Genomic DNA, 24,750 nt, shown 5'->3' with positions numbered 1-24,750 from the left:
CCCACATATTTGACATTTTATTGCCCTATTTAAAATTCCAGTAAAAGGGACAGAAGAATAAAGCCCCAGAAAGCAGGACAAAATGACTGAAATGGAAAATAAGAAAGAAAAAATACAAATATTAGCATGATCAATCTGAAACACTCTATAATCCACTTCTAGGAAGGTGAAGTTCAGCAAGAGAGAAGAAAGGAATGAGGAGCATTATCAGAAACATTATACCTGAGCACATCTCAAAAAAGTAAATGATGTTCAGGATGTACTTACTGGAATATGCATGTATTCATTCTTTAGCTCATGTAATCCAGTCCTAATTACTGACCACATGCTTCAGCCACTGGAGAGCAAAAGATGAATAAGGTAATGTTTCTGCTCTCCATGACCTTATTCTATTAAAAAAAACAGGGCACATAAAATGGTAATTATAATACAATGACAGTAAGAACAAAAATAAAAGTTTGTAAGAGCTCTGCAGGAGTATAGGAGAGATACCTCGCCCATCTAAAACTCAGTTTGGAGTTTTACAATATAACACTTACATGCTACACTTATGGGTTTATACTATAGTTTCTAACTTCTGATTTTTTTTAAAGATTTTATTTATTTATTCATGAGAGACACAGAGAGAGGCAGAGACATAGGCAGAGGGAGAAGCAGGTTCCCTACAGGGAGCCCATTTTGGGACTTGATCCTGGACCCCAGGATCACTCTGGGAGCTGAAGGCAGATGCTCAACCACTGAGCCACCCAGGTGCCCCAAACTTTTGATTTTCTTTTAAATAATTCCCATAAAATGCATTTTGGCATTCAATTTAATGCTAAAAAACCTTTATAATCTATGTACTCCAAAAGCCACTGGGAAAAACCAAATAACCGCATTCCTTTTTTATTTTTATTGCAGTATAAGACATATAGAGACAAGAATAAATCCTAAGAACAGCTCCATGAGTTTTTTTCCAAGGTGAACTTACCCATGTGACCCATACAGAGACCAAGAATCTAATACTGCCAGCAACCTGGGAGATGCCTCATGGCCCCTTTCAGGCACTTTCCTTTCCCAAGTAAAACCATCTTCATGATTCCTAATAGCATGGATTAGATAGGTTAGTTCTATCCTTGAACTTAATAAAAATGAAATCATATCTCATATGCACTCTGTGTCTTCCTTCTTTGGCTGAATATTAAGTGATAAAATATGTTTACACTGTTGGATATGTAGTTTTATTTTAAATAATATTTTTAAAGAACATTTTTAGACTGATGAATTGTGAAAATGGTACAAGGAGTTGCCACATAACCTCACACTCAGTTTTCCATATTATTAGAATCTCATATTCATATGGTACATCTGTCAAAATTAATGAACCAATATCGATACATAATTGTTAACTAAAGCTTACAGTGCACTGAAATTGCTTTAGTTGTCCCTTAATGTTCTTTTTTCTGCCCAGGGCCCCATCTAAGATGCATTAGATATAGTCATCATGTCTCCTGAGGTTCTCTTGGTTGCCCATTTCTCAGGTTTCCCTGGTTTTTCATGATCTTAACAGTTTTTAGGATTATTGGTCAGGCATTTTGTGAAAGGGCAATCAACTGGAATTTGCCTGATGTTTTTCTCATGGTTAAATGGAGGGAATATATTTTTGGGAAGAACACCACAGAGGTAAAGGGCCATTCTTATCACATCACATTGAGGTATATGTATGTGTATGATGTCATCTTTGATGTTGAGCTAAATCACTTGGCTTCAGGTAGTACTTGTCAAGTTTCTCCACTGTAAAGTCACCATCCCTCTTGTTTTTCTTCATCCTTTCCTACCATACTCTTTGGAAGCACGTAATATAGACTAGAAAACAACAAGATTATATGATTCCAAAGTACAAGTCTTAACTACTAGAACATAGAAACTTACATGACAGTGACATTTACAATGGATCCAATTTATTATATCCACACAGAGTATCAGCCCAGAAAAACTATTGTAGTTTTTTTTCATGAAATCATTTTAAATGACTGTCAAATAACTTGATTTTTCTATTAATGTGGCATCTATGGAAATAGTCTTAGACTGATTCTAAATAAGCCAAGTGAAAAACTAGAAAGTATTGAATAAAAATCATTTGAAAATCTGGGTTAGCTAAATTTTGCATGATTTTATTCACTTGTCTCTTTGCATGTATAAGCTTAGTTACAGAGTTTCTAAGGAAGATTTCCAAAAATAAACACCATCTAGTATTAAGAGTTGATATTGCAAATATACAAAAATGCTGAGGGGATCTACTCATAGAAGATTAAAATAGATTACATAATTTATTAAGAAGTACCTTATTAAGAATACCATCAACAAATAAGTTACCACCATCATTTTTATCTCATAAATCTAATGAGAAATATGCCTAATGTCTTAACTATTTCCTTAGTTTAATATATAAAGTATATTATTAATCTAATATCGTAAAAAGTAACACAGCATATTTTCCATATATGATATTGTAAATCATATAATCTTCAGTTTTATAACGACATTGAGTAACCTAAACTATCTGCCAAATGGCCATAGGCTAGAATTATATCTCTTCACATTATTCTTAAATCAAGTTTCCATCCTTTTTGAGTGAAGTTTCAACATAAGGTACTGGATAACTCATAGTCAGTAGTAATAGAAATGACAATGATCTTCAAAACAGATTCTATATCTTCATCTATCCCTGAGGGAAAATGACCTTGATCTTCACATTAACTGTGAATCACATGGGCTGCCCTGACTCATACTCTGCAAATAGGAATGATCAATGTAAATTAGCAAGAAATACATTGCAAACTTCCCAGAAAAACCCATACTACTGAAATTCCATTATTAAAACTAATACACTGAACTTCAAAAGAGTGGGAGAGAACTATATTGAGATAGAGCTACACTGTTCCCCAGATAGTTTATTTTTTACATGACTCAAAATAGATCTTTTAATCCATCTCAGGGGTGTGCTGAAGCCAGCTTATTAATGGCTTATAAGAGCCATTTGTTGAATTTTCTGGAATTTGTGAACCTATTGTTGAAGTCATTATTAGAAATTAAATTATATAAACTAACAGTATAATCATATTAAAAACAAAGGTAATGAATATTCAAACCTCATCACTTCCTAACACCTTACTATTATACATGTTCTTGAGCTCATTTACATCTGCTGTGTATGCAAGAAATTCTACATATAGTTGCTACTGTGCATCATTTTCAATTCCACACTCAGTGACATCAGGCTGGTAGCTTGAAATAAACCATGAGGGGCAGTATTTACACCATAAAAATAAGAAAATGTTACAAACCAGGGCTCTACTACCTCATCTCAGAGAACTGGTTGTTAAACATTTACCAGCACACCACTGACCAATCCATGTCTAACCCTCCCTCTTGCCAATTCTATCCCCCACTCCAAAAGCAATCTTAGTATCAATTCTCTTTAAAGACACTCATTTTGGGGGAACTTCCAGCTGTGTATATAATACTGGTTCACTTAAAGATAATAAAGATTTAAATTCTTTTGAAATAGAATTTCAATAGAAAAACAGAAAAGTGATGTGATTTCAAGCAAGCAACCGTCTTGAGGGAGAAAGTTCCTATGTGGGTTTAACAAATTCTGAAACTTATATGTGACTTTAAAGTTTTGAATGTAAGAGAAGGTAGGAAAGCCCATTGGTGAAAGACAGAAATGGGTTTCATCTTGATTTCACCATTTACACTAGGAACATAATATCTCTAAGACTTGAGTCTTAATAATAATAAAAAGTAATACCAATGTTGTCAAACTTTTGATGAGTAAAATGAGATAACAGATGTGAAGTTACCACAGACATTCCATAAACATCGGCTGTTTTGTGGTATACACTTAGGTTCAGCAATGGACCACCATTGGGACCAAAGAAGCTTGAATTCATAAATGCTCAATGAATGCTATGCAGATGAGCTATTTACCCTCTTGCATCTATACACTGAATATTAGCATAGTAAAGCTCAGAGAAGACCAGCATATAAGGAACCTGAATAAGTAGTCAGCAGTGTTCATAAAATTTCTCAAATTTTACCCAATCTTCTCATTTTGGTGACTTCTAAGCCATTCCTCTCCAAAATGCTGTATCTAATAATATAATAAGTCCCCTCATTTCTACCTCTGTAGGACAGCTAAATATGCATTTACTGCTGTTTCATTCTCTGGTAGCCCCTAAATCAGGATCTTAATACTTCTCCCCCACAAATAAAACTATATAACCTGGTAATTTACTCCTATTACCTGTAAATACATTTTTTTTGGTAAAGTATTTTAGGAAATAATGTTAAAATAAAGTATGACATCCAGATAATCTTATAAAGGCCTATTCTAGACTGTACAGAATTCAGAAGGATTATATAAGTTTTTAAAGAAGGTTCAGAGGTCATCTAAAAGCAATTATGGGTTTTAAAAAATGCAATTATGAGACTGGAATTATTAAAGAAATAAGTTGAAGGGTTGATATTATAATAGATTTCAATAAGTTAAGACTTAGCAGTAAAAGGGATTGGTCAAATGCAATCTATGAGGCCACAGACCAAAAAAAAAAAAAAAAAAAAAAAAGGCTTACATTTTGGTGTAAGTGTTTAATCATACCAAAGTATAATTATACAAGAAAAATTTCTTGGCAGACATTGACATTTGTCACCCAAATATTTCAGCTTCTAAAAATTTCTTTTTGAGGGAAATCTCTTTAAAAATTAAGAAGATTTTCATATATCTGGAATACTAATTGTCATCTACTTGAAAGCCAGAGAGAAGAGTAGAAGACCTTACAATGTTCTTTTCTTTCTACAAATCCATGGTTAAAGCCAAGACACATACCAGGCAATGAGTGAACGAGTGGCAAAATAAAAAATGCAGCCGCTATTTCCTTCTGAAATTTCTTATCCTATGCCTTTTATGTCATAGTTCTATTCTAATTTTTCATTCTAAATTTATCCTGAAGTTCCTGTGAATTATTAATAATTTACTTTATTTCACAAAGCATTTCATACAAGTTTTATTATTGTTACTGTCATTCTATTCAGTGTCAGACACTGAACATCTCCTACAATGCAGTCTCAGGAATCTACAATCAAGTCCTCCACCTAGAAGAGCCACTGCCTGTTCTTACCACAATATTCTATCCATGTGCCCCCTATCCCTGTAAACAAAAGAAAAGAAAACAAAATGTAAGGCCTGCTTCTGATATCTACAGTTGTGGTGTCATGGTTCTCTTGGTCTTTCCATGTTTTTTTTTTTTCTTTCCATTGTTAATTCCCTTTTCTCTTCCCTACATTTTAATAAACCTTCTCAATTCCCGTCTGTAATATCGCTAGACGTGCATTAATTGCAGTTTTGTTCCTCTGCTAATCCCAAATCAGGATCTCAGTAGCTTCTCAGACACTGGCCAGTGTCATACCCACTCTGTCCCTTTGTGGTCAATCTAACATATCATTGCCACGTTTCTCTTCCAAAAGCGTATCACCAATTAACTCTGAAATGTTCCATTCTCCTTACTGACTGCTAAGAAGAATCCATGCATTTCATCCTCTGCGTATCATCCCAGCATAGTTTCTGATTCTTCTACTACCTTCACTCTAAGCTTCCAGCAGATGGCTGAGCTTTCCTGACTTAGGGCTTTGCTAATTATGCTCCCATTATCTAGAATGTCCTCCTCTCACTAGCTTAAAATTCTACACATTCCCCAAGGCTATGCATTCATTCTTTGATTCATTTACCAGAGAGGGACACGTTGATGAATAAGATGGTCATTTCTTCTGTCCTAATAAAGTGCCGGTATGGAAGCAACAACAGAAAATAAACAAATCATCTTGTAAATAACCAGCTGCAATTATGATAGGTGCTATGATGGAAGAGTTAGTAGTAACATCTTTAAATAATGTGACGGAATTTTTTTTTTTTTTACCACTTTCTTTATCTATACCACACGATCTCAAAGGGATCCTGCTCATTTTTCCTCCTGTCGCTAAACCCCACGTCATTTTTCCATTTCAATAATACCTCAGTAAGATTTCTTGAATTTGTATCATGCTGGTCTGTATATTTATTTGCAATTTCAACTTATCTTCCTATTTGGGGGAATGTAACTCCTGGAGACCTTATGCACTCAAATGACCAGTTTAAATCAATCATGGTCCCTGCAATGGAGGGACCACTAAGCTGTTTCCATGGACAAAAAAAAAAAAAAAAAATCCTGTCTTAAGAAAGATAACCACAAGATTACATGGTATGTTTTATTCTTCTTCTGGCCATTGATATTCAAGATGTAATGCCTGGAAGTACTGCAGATAATTAGTCATCAGAGTGAGAATAATACCAAAACCAAGGATGACACAACGAAGTAATAAAAGAGCCTCAGCTCTTGATGGAATTCTTGGGCCACTTATTTCACCAATCCTGCGGTACCCACAGACATAACTAACCCTAAACCCCTTATTAAGTTGACTTGAGAATGTTCCTGTCTGTTTGAGCCAGTTATTTGCAGCAAGTCTGACATATTACGTTATAAGATCACAAACACTCTGAGGATGGGAGCATATGTATTTCTCTCTCCATTATTTCCATGTTATCTGTCATGATTTTTGCTCATATTAGTTGATCAAAAATAGTAGATGGGACAATTAAAGTTGCATTTCAACAGAAATATCTTTCATTTATATTTTCTCTGTCTCCCTCTGTCTTCCTCTTCCCTTCCTCTTTCACACTGTGTGTGTGTGTGTTTCCAGGTTTTTAAACATCACACAGCAGTTACAGGCTTAATTTTCTGAGCTCAATTAGAATGTGCTTCCTGTGATGCTGTAACACACAGGTTTATACTTCTGATGATATAAAAGGACAGAGGCAAGAATTCCATTTCATTCTCTTTCTCTTAGTAAAAAACGGTTTCACATCTTGTCTACATAGTGAGGCCATAAACACAGCCAAGTGATCTACAATTTTAAAGAGAACAGAAAAGGTACAGCTGTCAGAAAAGTTGAAAATATTGAATATGCTCCAGAGATGACAAGACATACAAATATTGGCAAGGCACATAGTCAGACAAGAGCCCTAGGAATATATATTTTATTTCAGTCTATAGCTGGCTTTAGATGAAGAAGTTGTTGAGATGAATCTTTTAACTGTAAATGAGAATCAGGTAAGAAGGCTTTCTGTCAAAGGTCTCATTTCAAGGTATTTAAATTCCCATATGGCTTATGAACTAACAATACAAACCAACTGCAGTACATAAACCAGCAACGTTATTTTCCTGTTTGGAATACCCTCCGTGACAATGTTCTATCTGAGAAAACAAGGACCATCCATTACTCAAAGCAAGGGACTGGGATGCCTTTCCAAACGCCAGGTCAAATGAAGAATATGATGATGTATCATAAAAAATGAGGTAGGCTTGGCTCACAGCTCAAAACTTTATGAAACATTTTGACCCGAGAGGCAACATTTGATGAAAATATAAATATGATTCCATTTTCTGTTGACTTAGGTGTAAATTCAATGGCTTGCTGTCAGACACACTGGGAAGCCCTGTTCGCCCTCCCTGTTGCCATTAACCTGTGCCATCTATCTGCCCTAAACATCTTTAACTCCCATCAGACGCTTTTTATTAAGAACATGAACAAAATTAAACATTATTATTTTGATTTTTTAAGGATTGTATTAATTTACTTGAGAGAGAGAGCGAGCACAAGCAGGAAGAACCACAGGCAGAGGGAGAGGGAAAAGGAGGCTCCCCACTAAGCTGGACCCCAGGATCATGACCTGAGCAGAAGACAAATGCTTAACTGGCAGAGCTACCCAGATGCCTCCAAATTAAACATTATTTGTTATGATTCCAGTGCTTGACATTTTCCAAGCTCTTTGCACTTAGCACATTTAGGCATTTCCTTTTTGCCTTCTTCTCTTGGCAGCCCTACAACATACATCAGAGCTTTTCAGAGGACCAATGTTATACATGTTGGCATCAAATAAAAATAATAGCCAGCATTTATTGAATGCTCACTATATGCCTGGACTTATGTGAAGCACTTTAAGTACATTATTGCCATGGATGCTCATTCAGAGGGAGTTATCATTCCTACTTCCCAGAATTGGAAACTAGAGATTAGAGAAATTAAGTGATTGGCTCAAGTACTCGCATGGCTAATAAGAGAATGTACTGATCTTGGACCTGGCTCTCTTGAGTTTTCCCAAAGCCTCAGCTAAATGCTTTCATCCCATGGCTACTTCCCCACTGCCCACTTCATCCAGGTTTACTGAAAGCAGACCTAGAGAAGAGATCCACCTACTGAGCTCACAGTGAGTGTCCACTGGTCCCCATGACATTTTCAGGACATGTCATACAATATTCACCAGGTTCCTGATATGAATATTTAAAATAAATTTTTAACAATTTTAAGGTAAAAAGAAAGGATAAATCACAATAGGTATACTTCACAATTTGCTAAAGACTTATATCGTTTTGACCAAAACAAAGAGTAATTTTTTAAAGATTTTATTTATTTATTCATGAAAGACAGAGAGAGGCAGAGACACAAGCAGAGAGCAGAGGGAGAAGCAGGCTCCCTGCAGGGAGCCTGATGTGGAACTCGATCTCAGGACCCTGGGATCACGCACTAAGCTGAAGGCAAACGCTCAACCAGAGCCACCCAGACATCCCAGAGTAATTTTTTCTTAAACCATGTTTCCATTTTCTAGCACAGTCTGAACATAGTTGCCCGAATGTAATGTGGACATAAAACGATCACAAATGGTGACATCTGACTGCCAGTACTCCCAATAGAATCACACAGATTACAGAAACCCTGAATAGGCTGGGGACTGGGCAGGGTCTCTTCAGATACCTTAAATTTACTACTAATAAACTAAAGAGGCCAAAACAGAAAGTTTCACACCCAATATATAATAACTGGACCATATCACTATATCAAATGTTTTAAGAGTATATTTAACTTTGAAATTAACTCTATAGTAATTCAAGAGGCAAGTTTTCCATTTATTCATGTTGCAGATATTTATTATGAGTGACCCACTGTAAGCTGAAAGACTCTGCTAGGCAGTGAGAAATTAAGAATGGAGAACTAGTTAAGGTCCTCAAGTATCTTGCAGAAACAGATGGTAAGACATGAGTCCACAAAGCAGTATACTATAGAGATGAAGGTGTAGTATGGCAGGAATGTGTAGAAAAGGAGAAGTTGAGTGTGCCTGGGGAGTGGGAAGAGGGGAGTGTGATAAGGAACAGATGATGCGCGCTGAGCACCAGAGGACCAGTAGCCAGTTGCTTGACGTACTTGTCAGAAACTTGCATTCTGTACAGAGAGATGGATGTTCAAAGACAGATACATGACAGAGCTCAGCGTGCCTGTGAAATAGCAACAGTTCAGTGTGGGCACAGCATAGAGATGCTGAGGGGAGGAAATGAACCTAGATAGAAGGATAATTAAGGGTTCATAGGTAACCCAAAGGAGCTTACACTTTTTCTATAGATTGATGATTTTCAAGCTGCTGATCTGCCCTGTAGACATGATGAGGTATCTTAGGTCACCCAGCAAGCCATGACAGTAAGGACCTTTCCGAGATCACTGCTCTCTTGCATTCTTGTCCCACACATTAAATGTCACATTGAAATGGCTCCATACAGTTCAGCTAGTACACAAATATCATTTGAAAGAGGAGCCTAAGAGACGCCTGGGTGGCTCAGCGGTTGAGAGTCTGCCTTCGGCCCAGGACGTGATCCTGGAGTCCCAGGATTGAGTCCCACATCGGGCTCCCCACAGGGAGCCTGCTTCTCCCTTTGCCTATGTCTCTGCCTCTCTCTCTGTGTCTCTCATGAATAAATAAATAAAAATCTAAAAAAAAATCATAAAATAAATAAAAATTTTTAAAAAATCTAAAAAAAAAAGAAGAGTCTGCCCAGTAAACACAGGTTTGAAAACTACTGCTATGGGAAATAAGCAGACATTGAGCTATTTTTAAATTTAAATTCAACTAGCCAAGATATAGAACATCATTATTTCAGATGTAGAGTTCAGTAATTCACCAGTTGCGTATAATACCCAGTGCTCATCACAGCATGTACCCTCCTTAATGTCTGTCACCCAGTTACCCAGTCCCTCCATCCATCTCCCTTCCAGCAACTCTCAGCTTGTTTCCTAGAGTTAAGAGTCTCTCATGGTTTTTCTCCCGCTTTCATTTCTTCCCATTCAGTTTTCCCTCCCTTCTCCTTTACTCCTCTGGGCTATTTCTTATATTCCACATGCGACTGAAACCATATGATAAGTGTCTTTCTCTGATTGACTTATTTTGCTCAGCATAATACCCACCAGTTCCATCCACATCAATGTAAATGGTAAGATTTCATCCTTTTTTGATGGTTGAGTATTATTCCATTGAACTTTTAACAGGAAAATGACAGGTTCAGATTTGCAGGTAAAAATACCCAAAGTTTCATGTGGTGGCAGACAGGGCTGAAGCTGACAAGGAAGGAAGCTGTCCCCACCACCCAGAAAAAGAAATGGTGACACTGTGAAGGAACTAAGGAACAAAGGAAGAGATAAATCATGGAGAACTTTGGAAGTAGAACAGGCAGGACTTGGTGGTTGATGAGATGTGAAGGGTAACGAAGAAAGGAAGGTTTAGGAGGGCACCAACATTTCTGGTTAGAGTGTACAGATGGACAGCACACATACATAACATACATACATACATAACATACAGCATACATAACAAGGGAAGACAATGTGCCGTGGTTGGGACAGGAAGGGGAGAACCACATGGGTTCAGGATTTACATAGTGAATTTGAGGCTCTGGGGACATCCAAATAAATGTAATCAACAGGCAAAAGGATGTCATCCTTACAGATTCAGGTTAATGTTAGGCTTAGTGTAATGTAGGAGAGTGAAGCTACCTATGGATGATTTGTCCCCAGAATGTTTTTTAGTGACAACAGTGACATTTTCTTGTAATTGTTGTTTTCATTTGAAGGAATGAAGGTCAACTAGAACAGAAGAAAGCCTGAGCTGTCCCTACTTGGGAAGGCAAATGGATGGCCATCTAGAGGCATGAAGAGTGTTCTATTTCTACTCTAGAGCACGGAGAGTGTGCTTCTGGGCAGAAACGCTGCCTGAGGCCCATTCCAGACTTCAGGCAGACAGTGTGAAACTGTGACAATATCCCTGGAAGCAGGGTTCTCCTTTATCATGAAAGGTTGGATAACTTAGTTAAAGACAAGGAAGAGGAAAAACATTTGCTTCCCTGTCCTATGCATTTTTTTAAGCAACATCATACTCTTGTGCTGTTGCTGCTTATTCAACTGCATTATAATTATTGGTTTGGTCTTTCTCAGCCATTAATCTGTTAGCTTTGCCAGACGAGGTATTGTGATTTTTAATAGTGACTCTCCATCTATTATACATTACCTGGCACATAGTTCTCAATAAATGTTTGCTGGATGAATATATCAAGAAGGAGATTTATTATTATTATTATTATTATTATTATTACTATTTTGCATATGGAGAAGACGCCATAATCTGCTCAGCCTGAGTATAATTTTAAACTGGGTGAGGATTTCATTTAACTCCTTGCCCTCACTGTTTGTCTTGTTTGCTTGTTTGTTGCTATGCTCCTGCTCTTTTTCCACCTCCACCCCTACTTACTCTGCTCCTCTAGCCTTAAAATGGTCTCTTTTGAAAAATTTTAGGCAACAGGATCCTTCTCTCACTCTCTGCCTCCAGGCTCTGCAGGAAGACAGCCAAATCACTGACGGGCAAGTCACAGACTGCCAATTCACAGAATGGCAAAGCAAAAGCTGCCTAAACCATAAACTAGCTCCACCCCCAGGATTAAAGCAGACTTGTGGTTCTGTGGGTGACCCAGTTGGACATAGGAGCACAGAAGAGCTGGGGTTTACTCTGTTTTGTCTTTTTTTTTTTTTTTTTCTTTGAGAGTAGTAAGGTCATTTGATGTGCTCTCTTTCTACCTTTAAATAAAGATGAGAGTTAGCCAAAAGTTACCCTGTGAAGAAAAGAGCAGGAAAATACATTTTCTACCTCTGGCCCCTACTTAATGCTCCATTCATAGGCACATGCAACCATTCTAAACATAATCCTAGCTCTCTATCTGTGTATGAATGGTTACTGTATAAATAAGACACAAGCTTTCCTAAGGATATGCTGCCTTCAGAATTGTGATGGACTGCAATGGCTGTGAATTACAAGGGCTTGGCACAGCATGAAAATGACTATCATCATGAAGCTTGTATGAGTGCCTGTCTCATGTTTTCTTTCCATATGGCATCAAGTACGTTACTGTCATTAATGTAAAAATCCTTGTAGTTTTTATGTCACAAATTTTAATTCAGTGACATTTGACTTAAAATGGCAATGAGACTCTTTTCAGGTGAAGAAGGAGGAGAATCAGAAAACTGATCATCATTTTGGGGCTTTGAATTTTGATGCTATACAAAGCACCTCCATAGAACTTTTTACTAAACTCAGTCAAACTAGAGAACAGAATATAATCTACACTAATACACCAGGCAAGGAAGCAAAATGTTCTTCGCTTTATTTTTTTATTGGTGTTCAATTTACTAACATACAGAATAACACCCAGTGCCCGTCACCCATTCACTCCCACCCCCCGCCCTCCTCCCCTTCTACCACCCCTAGTTCGTTTCCCAGAGTTAGCAGTCTTTACGTTCTGTCTCCCTTTCTGATATTTCCCACACATTTCTTCTCCCTTCCCTTATTTTCCCTTTCACTATTATTTACATTCCCCAAATGAATGGATAAAGAAGATGTGGTTTATGTATACAATGGAATATTACTCAGCTATTAGAAATGACAAATACCCACCATTTGCTTCAACGTGGATGGAACTGGAGGGTATTATGCTGAGTGAAGTAAGTCAGTCGGAGAAGGACAAGGTAGAAATATTTCTAAGATAATTATATCAGAGGTTAGGTATGTTGAAGTGTGTGTGTGAGAATGTGCATGTGTTGCTATGTGTATATACATGTGTGTGGTGTGTGCGTGTGTGCGTGTGTGTGTGTGTGTGAAGGAAGAGACAGGGCGGAGTAGTAGCTGACAGCTAGTCTGTGGAGCCACATTGCAGATGACCTGGTTATAAATCCCAGCTTCACTACATCCTACCTCCATAATGTTGAGAAGGAGCTCAGTTTCTCAGAGAGCCTGGCCTTTAAATTGGATTAGAATATAATTTCATGGACTGTTAGGACTAAATGAACAAATAAATGGGAAGTCTTGAAACAGTGCCTGATTCACAGGGTTATCATCTCATTGATTACCAATACCAAAATTCTTCTAGCTTCTATGTGTCGTAAATTATCTTTAAAAACACTGGGTCAAATACATTGTTTAGAGAGCTTCTGGACATACTTATGCTTAAAAATACTGTAATTACTAATAACTACATGAATGACGTTGGTGAAATAAGCCATCTATGATGTCATTTCTCTATTCTAAAAAAGATAGCTACAATGCTTGCCAACACTGGAGGAAGAGATCAACAAGAATTAATGAATCCGACTAAAGTTTCTAATGAGGAGGATGATATAATAATATTACAATACCTTAATATTTCTTTGCCTTTATGTGTTACTTTGCATGCATTTCAAAGCAAACCAACAACAAAACCGCTAAATCAGGGTTCCTTTTAAGAGAAATCTTTTTTTAAAGTGTGTGGGAGAGAGTGAGCTGAAAGCAGCAAAAAATAGGAAAACATAAAGGCAGAGGAAGTAGATTCATCTAATAAGAAAAAAAAATCAAGAAAAAGCAACACTCAAATGGTAAATTATTTGCCTTCCAATCTATTTCTTTTCATGCTCAGCAGAAAAGGAGTATTCCAGGTTTATATTATGCGTGTGCATATAAAATTAGGGCTCTTAATATGCCCCAGAATCATGAACTTTAAAATACCAGCTCTTTAGTGATGTAGAAAGAGGAGGCTGTGTCTATTTTGAGTCCTGCGAATTCCCTCTGAAGTTTTAGGTTTTAAATAAATCTTCACTATCAGCTTATTCTATGGTCATTTGCTTCTTTATAATAAGAGTCACGACCAAACATTAAAAATCTGCTCATCTGTGGGTGACTCATGAACACTTAGAGAGAACATATATAACTAAGGGATATGGGAGACTTCTGTGTCCTACAATATACTGGACTAGATAGACCAGAAAACCTGAGACTTCTCTAGAATACATAGTTAGACTTGCTCAAAAAGAAAGGGACCATCCAGGTGGAAGGAAAAGACATGGAAGCCAGAGAGCTAGGACAGAAACAACCTGTGGTGAAGAAGAAGGTGGCTGATTAATCAAGAGGTTTGGGGTTTGACTCTCAACACGGACCATAATAGGGTAGCAACACCACATCAGAACACAGCCCTAGAAGAGCCACGCCCTCTGTGAAGGTGGAGCCAAGGAAACAAGTAAAAATATCAACTTAATGTAGAACTTAAGGACATTGTTCTGTACTGTGGGGTCAAGGAAAACAAAGTGCAAGTTGTTTTCCTTTGTTTCATTTTTTTGGTTTCTTTGGGTAACTTAAAAAAATTTTACCCAGATTTGGGATTCAAACATACAGAATCTGCCCACTGTGGCAATCCCAAGCCAGGAATACACTTATAAAAGTGTATCTAGCAATGAACTAGGAATAGCACAGAAACATCTGAAAGAAGTGGAGGCAAGTCTGATCTTAGGATATTTTCAAGATTTAGATAACTTTATCATAAAAAGAACTGACAGGGGGTACCTGGGTGGCTCAGTGGTTACACGTCTGCCTTCGTTTCAGGGTGTGATCCCAGGGTTCTGGGAGCAAGTCCCACATTGGTCTCCCCATGAGGAGGCTGCTTCTTCCTCCGCCTGTGTCTCTGCCTCTCTTTCTCTGTGTCTTTCATGAAAAAATAAATAAAATCTTTAAAAAATAAATAAATAAATGAAAAATAAAAAGAAATGATAAAATGTGTAAGGAAACAGGCCACTATGACAGAGTGTCGGCACAGGGAGCAAACAACAGGAATAGCAATCCAAGAGCTTAGAAGAGACCAGCTGTGAAATAACTATGTTTAAAGTGACTAAAGACATCAATTTAAAAAATTAACATCAAAAAAGACACTGTGCATAAATATAACTAAACATATAAGCAAGCTAAACATCAAAGTAGACAGAGCTGAAGGGGAAAATAGTGAACCAGAAAACAGATAAGAAAGTAGAGTAGAGTAATATGAAAATTGAGAAAATATTAATGAGTGGGTAGGGGACATAGATGATACAGTATGAAGGAACAACACTTTTTAAAAATTTATTTATTTATTTACAGAGAGCACACGCATGCACATGAGTGGGAGGAGGGTCAGAGGGAGAGAGAACCTGCAGCCGACTCTGAGATGAGCGTGGAGCCCGACATGGGACTCAATCTCAAAACTGTGAGATCAGGACCTTAGCCAAAACCAGGAGTTGGACACTTAACTGAATGACACAGGCACCTCAAGAAGGAACAGCATTTAACAGGAGTTCTAAGATGGAGAGGGAGGGAGGGGGAAGGTATGAGAGAATGAAAAAAAAAAAAGGAAAATGGGAATACATTAGTATTTAAAGGAAGAATGACAGAGAATTTTCCAGAATTGACAAAAAACATGAATCCTTGCATGAGGGAAAAAATTAGATGTGTGATTAAAAAAGAAAAATTCACATCTAAGGGCTGTCATAATGGAATGACCAATGACCAAGGAATAGAGACACTCTTGAAAACAACCAAAATGAAAAGACAGATGAACTGCTAAATAATAGTAGTCATGCCAACAGCTGAATTCAGACCAGTTGATGCTACAGGAGACACCAGAAGATCATGGATTGGTATTATTAAAAGGCTGAGTGGAAGTAACTGTTTGCTCTGGATCCTCTGCCCAGTAAATCTAAAATGTAGGATCAAATACATATTCTTCAAAGCAAGAGCAAAGAGAGGCTTCTACTAGCTGCTCTTTATCTAAAAAACCAAAGGATGACTTTAGGAATATGGAAACTGAGCCAGTATTGAATGTGAAATAATGAGCAAAGAAATGGGGAAACATCAGTAAATCTAAGTAAAAATTTGTCAGCATAAAACAACTGCTTTAAGGCATATAAGCCAAGAGGAGTCTGAAATATTGGGTAGTAAGGTAGTGAGTAAAACTAAAACATTCTAAGATCCCTTTACCAGGCAAGTGGCATATAGGAATACTGTGCATGTAATGTTAAATTTGCATTTTAGAAATAACACTTGGAGAAATCAAGCAGGCATGTTAAAAATTGAATGTGGTCTGTAAAAAAGCGGGAAAAAAATGTGTGCATTTCAAACAATTTAAAAGAATTCAACAATGAAATGAGAGATTCCCACCTTTAAGATGCTTGTTTTTGGATGGCAAAGAAATAGATACAATTTCCTGCAACAAAATAAGAGACAAAAATCTGCTTTATCCTACAGAAATCTAATATCTCTGTCCTACATTTCGTATCTTTTCCCCTTTCCAGCTTTAGTGGGCAGAAAAGAGTTTCAATAAACTTATATTTTTCCTAGACTTTAAAAAAGCACAGTGCTGGGCACTGCCAAAAACACACAACAGAAACAGAATCTATTATTCAACATGTGAGCAGAGAGTTCTAACAAGTGTCTGCAAAGTTGCCAAGACATGTGCTTTACATTAAGTCCACCCCACTCAGACTCACTTATATCACTTATATCTAAAAAACAACTATCTTCAAAACAAAGTAAGTGTAACCAGAAAAATGTTTACATAGCTCCCATGCATACTGCTTTCTGAAAAAGATACCCAGCTTTATGTCTTTGCTGTCAGCACGTCAGTTTCTGAATACAAAAACCATAAAGTGAAAACAGGAGGGCCACAGATACAAAACAAAGCATCCAGGCTTGACGTTCAGCCTTCCAGGGAACAATCCATCTTCACATGTATGGCACATAAATTTACAAGATAACAGAACAATTGAAGAAATGGTTAGAGGATCCACGTTGCTGTTAAAAGAAGAAAAACACCCCGCAGAAGAAGGACAACAGAAAGAGAATACAATCAAGGAATGTAATTGCAACTAATAGGTCAAGAGATAGTGTTTAAAACAAAACAGGAAAACATACTGAGGGTTCTTTTATTTCTTTAAGAAAGTGACTAAAGAGGGAGAGAATGGATTTGTGAGGTTTCGACAAATCCGTCTCTGATGGTAAATTGTTGAGTACATGAGAAATAGCCTGAGATCTGAGGCTTTTAAGCATCTGGGAATGTGCCATTCGGGATTTTCCTTGGGGAAGAATAACTTGGAGGTATGTCAGAGCCCAGTTCCACCTTTTGTGAGCAGAGTATCACTCTTTTGTTTTGATGCATGGAGTGCCAGCACAATAGCTAAATAATCTATAACACTTCCCTAATTTTTTTCAAAAGCTTGAAGCCCAGGAATGAAAAATGATGCACTTAGGAAAATTATCTTTGGGTATAGTTTGTGTGGGATCATACTTTTCTCCATCTGCCCATGTAAGATGCCTGATAATGCACAGCAAAGACTATTATAATGCATCAGTACCAAGTCATATTCTTGATCCTTCCTGCTTGCAGTTCCAACTTATTACAAAATGTTAAGAGCATCTTTTAAGACAATAGTCATGAAATTGCTTAAGAACCTAGTGACCATATTTACCATGGCTCTACCAAATTCATCCATCAGCACTTATTAAATATCTATTATTTCAAATAACGAGTACAAAGTATTAGGATCATCTATGGATCATACATGACTACTATTCAGGGCAACTGAGTACAAGACCCAATTAAATCCCTATATGCCTCTGTTGCTTAATCTGCAAAATAGGGGAAATGAAAAACAAATGCCCTGCATATCTCGCAAAGTAGCAATGAATAAAAATCAATTGACAGAACTTAATACACCTGGACCACTGACTGAAGAAGTATATTAATAACCTATCCAGGGTAAAGATAGAGAGTTTCTTCTATACTTTGCAGAGATTCCTCTCTACGTGAATCTAATTCCATGGTGCAACTTCCATTTAATAAATGTTTTTACTTAAGAGACAAGCTTTATTTTTATTTTTTTATTTATTTATTTTTTTTAAGAGACAAGCTTTAAATGAAGTACAGAAACCTAATTTATTTCCAAAGTCGGATACACAGTTTGTCATGTCAAAGGGAAATTACGTATGACCGAATTCTAAAGAAATAAAACTTCCTATTTTATTTCAACTTATTTTGATGCAAAATGTAAACAATGACTTTTTTATTCTACAAATTATGGTGAAAGGGCAGAAATATGTGAAAATTACAATGTTATCAACTTTTGAACTTGATTTTCAGCTGCTTTATCTTAACACTAAACTATGGACCAAAATACTCAGTTTCTGGGCTATGATTAGGTTTATCTCTCTTTTTAATTAAACAACTTTACTGAGGAATAATTTGCATATGATAAAACTCACCCATTAAGTGTACAATTCTTTCCTACTAAATGATTTTTAGTAAATTTACAAATTTGTGTAACCTTCAACACAATCTAACTTTAGGATATGCATTACCCCTTAGAAAGACCTCTCATGCTTATATGTGACCCCTATTACAACCTCTAGTTCCAGGCCACCAATTATCTACTTTTCAACTCAATAGATTTATTTTTTATGGGTATTTTATATAAATGTAATCATACATTGTTTGGTCTTTTTTTTTTTTTTAAAGGTTTTATTTATTTACTTATTTATTTGACACAGAGAGAGAAAGAGCACAAGCCAGGGGAGTGGCAGGCAGAGGGAGATGGAGAAGCAGGTTCCATGCAGAGCAGGGGGCCTGATGCAGACTCAATCCCAGGACTCTGCGCCGAAGGCAGATGCTTAACCAACTGAGCCACCCAGGCACCCACCATTTGGTCTTTTATATCTGGCTTCCTTTACTTAACACAATGTTTCTGAGATTCTTGATGTAGCATGTATCAGGATTTGGTTACTTTTTATTACTGAATAATGTTCTCTTGCATGGTTATGTGGTATTTCATTCATCCAATCATCAGTTGATGGACATTTGGACTGTTCCCATTTTTTGGCTATTATGAATAATGCTGCTATGGATATCATAATCCAGTTTCACAGGTACATACTGAATTATTTCCCTGATACACACACACACACACACAAACACACACACGCACACACGGGTATATACATCTGTAGCATTTACTAGGCCTTGGGGAAATTGGTATTGAGATATACAAATCATGAATTTTGGCTTTTCAAATGCTAGGAAGCACTGCCCAATATGTGTTCATCATCTAACTCTCACTGTAAGCTTATAAAACAGACATTGTCATGGCACCTGAGTAGCTCAGTGGTTGAATGTCTGCCTTCAGGCCTGGGTCGTGATCCCGGGGTCCTGGGATTGAGTCCTGCATCAGGCTCCTCGTGGGGGAGCCTGCTTCTCCCTCTGCCTAGGTCTCTGCCTCTCTGTGTCTCTCATGAATAAATAAAATCTTTAAAAATAATTAATTAATTAATTAATTAAATGAATGAATGAATGAATGAATGAATGAAACATTGTTGGGGTACCTGAATGGCTCAGTTGGTTAAGTGTTTGACTCTTGGTTTTAGGTCAGGTCATGATCTCGGGGTCCTGGGGTCAAGCCCAGTGACAGACTCCCTGTCTGTCAGACTTTCATGGAATCTGCTTCTCCTTCTCTTTCTCTACTCCTCCCTCTACCACTCATGCTCCCTCTCTAAAATAAGTAAATATTTTTTAAAAATTAAAAAAGGGAGACATTGTCATTATCTCCATTCTACAGTAAAGAAAACCAAAGAAGCTAATGACTTGTCTAACCTATAATTAGTTATGATGGTTTACAATCCAAGAAATCCAGCTCCAGAATCTGTACTGTCAACCACTTTACAATTCTCAATTCTCTTCACCTCACAACTTTAGAAGAATCACAAAGCATTTGAAATAATTCAGACTGAGAAAGACAAATACCATAGGATTCCACTCATAGGTGGAATCTAAAACAAACAAATGAACAAGCCAATAAAAAGCAGAATCAGACATATAAATACACAGAAAAAACTGATGGTTGCCAGAGCAGAGGAGGTTTGGGAGCTGTACATAATGGGGGAAGGGGAATGGGACATACGCACTTCCAGTTATGGAATGAATAAGTCAGGAAATAAAAAGCCCAGCATAAGAAATGCAATTGATGATATCCTGATAGTTCTGTAAGGGCACAGATGGTAACTATGCTTACAGTGAACCCAGCATTGTGCATAACCTCGTCAAATCACTAAGTTGTACACCTGAAACTAATGTAACATTGTGTGTCAACTCAAGAAAGAAAGAAAGAAAGAAAGAAAGAAAGAAAGAAAGAAAGAAAGAAAGAGAGAGGGAGGGAGGGAGGGAGGGAAGGAGGGAGGGAGGGAGGAAGGAAAGGGAAGGAAAGGGAAGGAAAGGGAAGGAAGGAAGGAAGGAAGGAAGGAAGGAAGGAAGGAAGGAAGGAAGGAAGGTTGGTTCTCTGGACTCAGAGACAAAGCAGCAGAATTGAATTTCCACCACGAACATTCTTCCCACTAACACATCATTTTGAGTAGGACACTAGACATACCACAGAAGAAAGAGAATGAAAAATAGGTAGAAAAGCAAGGACATAGCTTCCTCAGCTTAATTCACTTATTTATAACAGTGCCAGGAATGGGCCAGGAATAATTCTCAATCCTTTAAAAACAGTAACTCATTTAATCTCCATCACTTCCTATGAGAGAGTATCTTTTATCTCCAATTTCAGATCAGAGAGCTGAGGCCCAGAGAGGCTGAGTAATTTGACCAGCATCACACAACTAGTCAGTGTAGCCCGGACAACAGAGATCCAGGGTGCAGTTCACACCATTATGCTTTACTACCTATTTTACTGGAAGACAAAAATGTCCGACTAGACTGAGACATGTTTCCAGAAAAGACAAGTAGAAGCCTAATCAGTTTTGTTCTGCACAAAGACTAATTGCTTTTAATCATACTATTTGATTTACTTTAAGCTATACGAAAAAGCTTCTTTCAAAGACGAGGGAAATAAGGAAGGTCTAAATTATACCCTACTTTCAGTTTCATTTTAAATTCCATGATCCATTTTATATAAATGCAATACTGGAAAAGTCAAGCTTCTCAAGATCATAGATGAGATTCTTCACAAGTCAGAAAGGATTCCAAACCTGACCATAAGAACATTCTCTCTTACCAATCACTTTTTCACTATCCATGAATTGAGAGGGCAGTGTTTTTTCCCTCTGAGGAAAAACATTCCCAATTCTGAAAAATCTTGCACAATTTATGTCCTTCTTGGAAGATCATGGTGTATATAAACACTTTAACTTTTTAATTATGTAAGCACTTAGTACATACTCCTAAAGATTTAAAAGCTCCAAAAAAATGAAATGTAGCCCTCCATGAACATTTTAAAGGCTCTGAAAAGTCCTGATGTATAAGAACCTGATTAAATTTGCTTAATGTAGCATTTCTCAAAATGTTAAAATAATAATAAAATAAAAGCCTGATTTTCCCCCATGGAATATCTGTAACCTATTATTAGAAAACTTGCTCTAAAAAAAAAAAAAAGAAAAAAAGAAAAAAGAAAAAAGCATTGCTCTGGAAGGCTAACCAATCTATAACAGATTAATGCAATTATTTCTTATTCTTCTAATGAAAACAATCTAATGCAATCTTTGGAGCCTGCATCATGTGGAAAGATGACAGTTAATAATATATGATAACACAAGTAACTGTAAAGATGAGAATAAATAGAGTAATATTTGCTAACATTATTAGGGGTTTATCATGCTCTGGACATTAAGTGTTTCATATGGATTACCTCATTTAAAACCCTAAAAGGCAAGCATGTATTTATTGATTCTTGTTTCACAAAAGAAGAAACTGAGTAATGTCCCCGGGGCACACACTTAGAAAGAGGTAAAGCTGGGCTTCAAAGGCATCCATTTTAAATCCAGAATTCATATTCTTATTATTAAACTGAACCACCTTCCACCATGTTGTAGGCAATCCTAGCACTTTATATAAATACAGAATCCCTCTTAAGAGGTATCAACTAGGGAGTAGGTAATTATTTCATAGAATACCAAGGAAAATCTAAGAACGGTGATAGGATTTTTATTTATTTATTTATTTATTTATTTATTTATTTATTTATTTATTTATTTATATTTATTCGTGAGAGACAGAGAGAGAGAGAAAGAGAGAGGCAGAGAGAGAGAGGCAGAGACACAGGCAGAGGGAGAAGCAGGTTCCATGCAGGGAGCTACCCAGGCTGCCCTCACCATAATTTATATCAACTCTTGATACATTTATTACAATAAAACCTTTCCATTTGTGTATGTCTCTTTTGCACATTACTAAGGAGTCCGATGATTGGAACATTTTTCTTCTTCCCTATCCTAAAATAACTGCAGCACCAGCACATTTTCAAATGGTGCTATATTCTGTAAATCCCTGGGAAAAAATGTATCTGCAGTCAAAGCACTATTTCGTATTACCTTGATTTTTTTCTTTGTAAGGAATTTCATGCATTAATCCCTAATTCCAAAATGCAAAATGTGTTGTGCTTGTGAATGAACAGCATGCATTTTTTTATTGTTTTCTCCTTACTGAATACATTTAAAAGGGCTAACATCAAGTTTCTGCAAATCAAATTCTATTTTGACATAGAGACTTCTAAGGAGTAAAAAGGAAGTCATGCAAAATGCACTTGATTTAAGGACTGCAAGAAGTTACTAAAATATGGAGAGCCAACTTCTAAAAAAATGTACACTTTTCATGATTTGTTCCCAGAAGATGATATCAAAGCCATGAGTGAGGCATTTCTTCAGCTCTCTGAAGCTTCTTTATTTCTTGGTGACCCCTTGACAGCCTCTGAAAATGGATAAAAGGACAAACTGATCTGCAGAAAGGATCTTTTTCTTTCTCTCCATACATACTTATTGGGCCATTACTTTTCTAGATGTGGAGGATTCAGTAGTGAAAGGAACAGGTTCAGGCCCTTAAGGAACTCACATTCGGCAGGGAGGAGACAGTCGACAAGAAAACAAACACATAAATGAGAAATCACAGAATCGTAAGTGTGATGAAGAAAAATACAAAGCCTACAGTACAGTGAGAGACAACTATGTGCCAAGAGGCTAAGTGTGTGACAGTGCGGGACAGCGACACATATGGACAGCGACAGCCCAGGCTGGGTGGTCAGCAAAAGTACCTCTGAGAAAGGTGACCCAGCACTGGGAACTATAAGAGGGGAAGGGACGAGCCACCAAAAGCAAAGACCTGGAAGCAGGAATGAATCTGGAAAGCCCAAGGAACCGAAAGAGTAGCTTGTACGGTAAACGGCAGGCAGGGACATCTGACTGATGGATGAGTTCTGGGGTCAGAAGAGGCCACAGGGAGCTGACCACAAGGTACACAGCCATGGCAAGGAAACTGAAGACATCCATGTGACAATGGGGAAACACAGTTTTCAACATGAGACAACACTCATTCTTTTCTATTTCGACCCCTACTTTGGGTGCTTTGAGAAAAACAGTAGTTATAGGATGGCAAGGGAGCAAGCAGGGTCTGGGTAGGAATTCATGTAAGGATCATCTAGGGAAAGGATAGTTAAAAAGGAGGATTCAGGATATATTCTGGAGGCAGGTTTGACAAGCCTTTCTAGAAGACTGGACATGCAAGGTAAGTACAAGGGAGCACACAAGAATGATCCCAAGAATTTGGAGCCAGGCAATGGTATGGGACCATTAACTGACATTGAGCAAACAGAAGGGAGAAAGAGAGTTGAGGGTCTGGGTTCGGACTCTGAGTTCTCCTTTTGACATGTTCCTTTTGTGATTCCCACGACACATCCATCGGAGATGAAGCATGGGCTCTGGAGACAGGTGAGTTTAGAGCTGTGATTCTGGGAGGCACTCACATCTACCTGGTGATGAGCTCTGAAGGACTAGCTGAGGTCAGCAGCAGGGTGGGGAGAAGGAGAGATGCAGGAAGAGAGCTCTCAGACCGAATATTTGAGTACAGAAACATCTAGAGTTAAGAAAGCCAGAAGGATTCAGCAAAAAGCACTACATAGGGTGGCCAGTCAGAAGGGAGATGTAATTTTACCCATTCCAAGTCAGAGGGGAGATGTAATTTTACCCATTCCATGCACAGGACCTTGACAGTTACCATGCTAATAACCAAAGACCAGCGCACTGCCTTTTTTTTTTACCTATGGCTTTGTGTTTATCACAAATTCAGGGACCTAGGCCATAGAAGCACTTGCTTGCTGATTAAAGCGGAGTGTAAACAATACTTCCCTAGAATAATTTCTACAGTGTTGTGATTAAACAACAAAATCAAGTAAGCCCATCTCACAAGCACACTTTCCTGCAGGTTCTCAATCACTGCACCACCAGTGGAGAATTGCAACATAGCCATGAAGCTGGTCTTCCTGAGTCCCCCTGCAACCATGGGCCTTCTGCCACCATGCTCTCCCAGTTCTCCACTGGTTACCATATTCAAGGTCATCCTCTGTAATGAATAGATTGGAGATAAATTCCATCCACTGTTTTTGTTATGGCACTGCACAACACCACAAATGTTCTGCTTGAGATTTCTCATCTCCTTTTCATTG

At 37.5% G+C, this 24,750-nt stretch overlaps 1 protein-coding gene across 18 annotated transcripts in view; it reads right to left on the bottom strand.

The window, feature by feature from the left end:
* PRR16 (proline rich 16) overlaps positions 1-24,750 on the bottom strand; it is a 198,630-nt gene that overhangs the window by 35,374 nt on the left and 138,506 nt on the right. For 3 of the 18 annotated variants that reach the window (XM_038551895.1, XM_038551896.1, XM_038551897.1), the window contains exon 3: positions 268-389. The exons of 12 other annotated variants lie outside the window; for them this stretch is intronic. In XM_038551895.1, the coding sequence (XP_038407823.1) occupies positions 268-327 (60 nt within the window). In that variant the 5' untranslated portion in view covers positions 328-389. The remainder of the gene's footprint in view (positions 1-267; positions 390-24,750) is intronic. 3 more of the 18 variants (XM_038551898.1, XM_038551899.1, XM_038551900.1) reach the window with 1 other exon arrangement.

This window comes from Canis lupus, chromosome 11, assembly GCF_011100685.1.
Source record: "Canis lupus familiaris isolate Mischka breed German Shepherd chromosome 11, alternate assembly UU_Cfam_GSD_1.0, whole genome shotgun sequence".
Lineage (NCBI taxonomy): Eukaryota > Metazoa > Chordata > Mammalia > Carnivora > Canidae > Canis > Canis lupus.
This window is presented reverse-complemented; position numbering and strand designations above follow the sequence as displayed.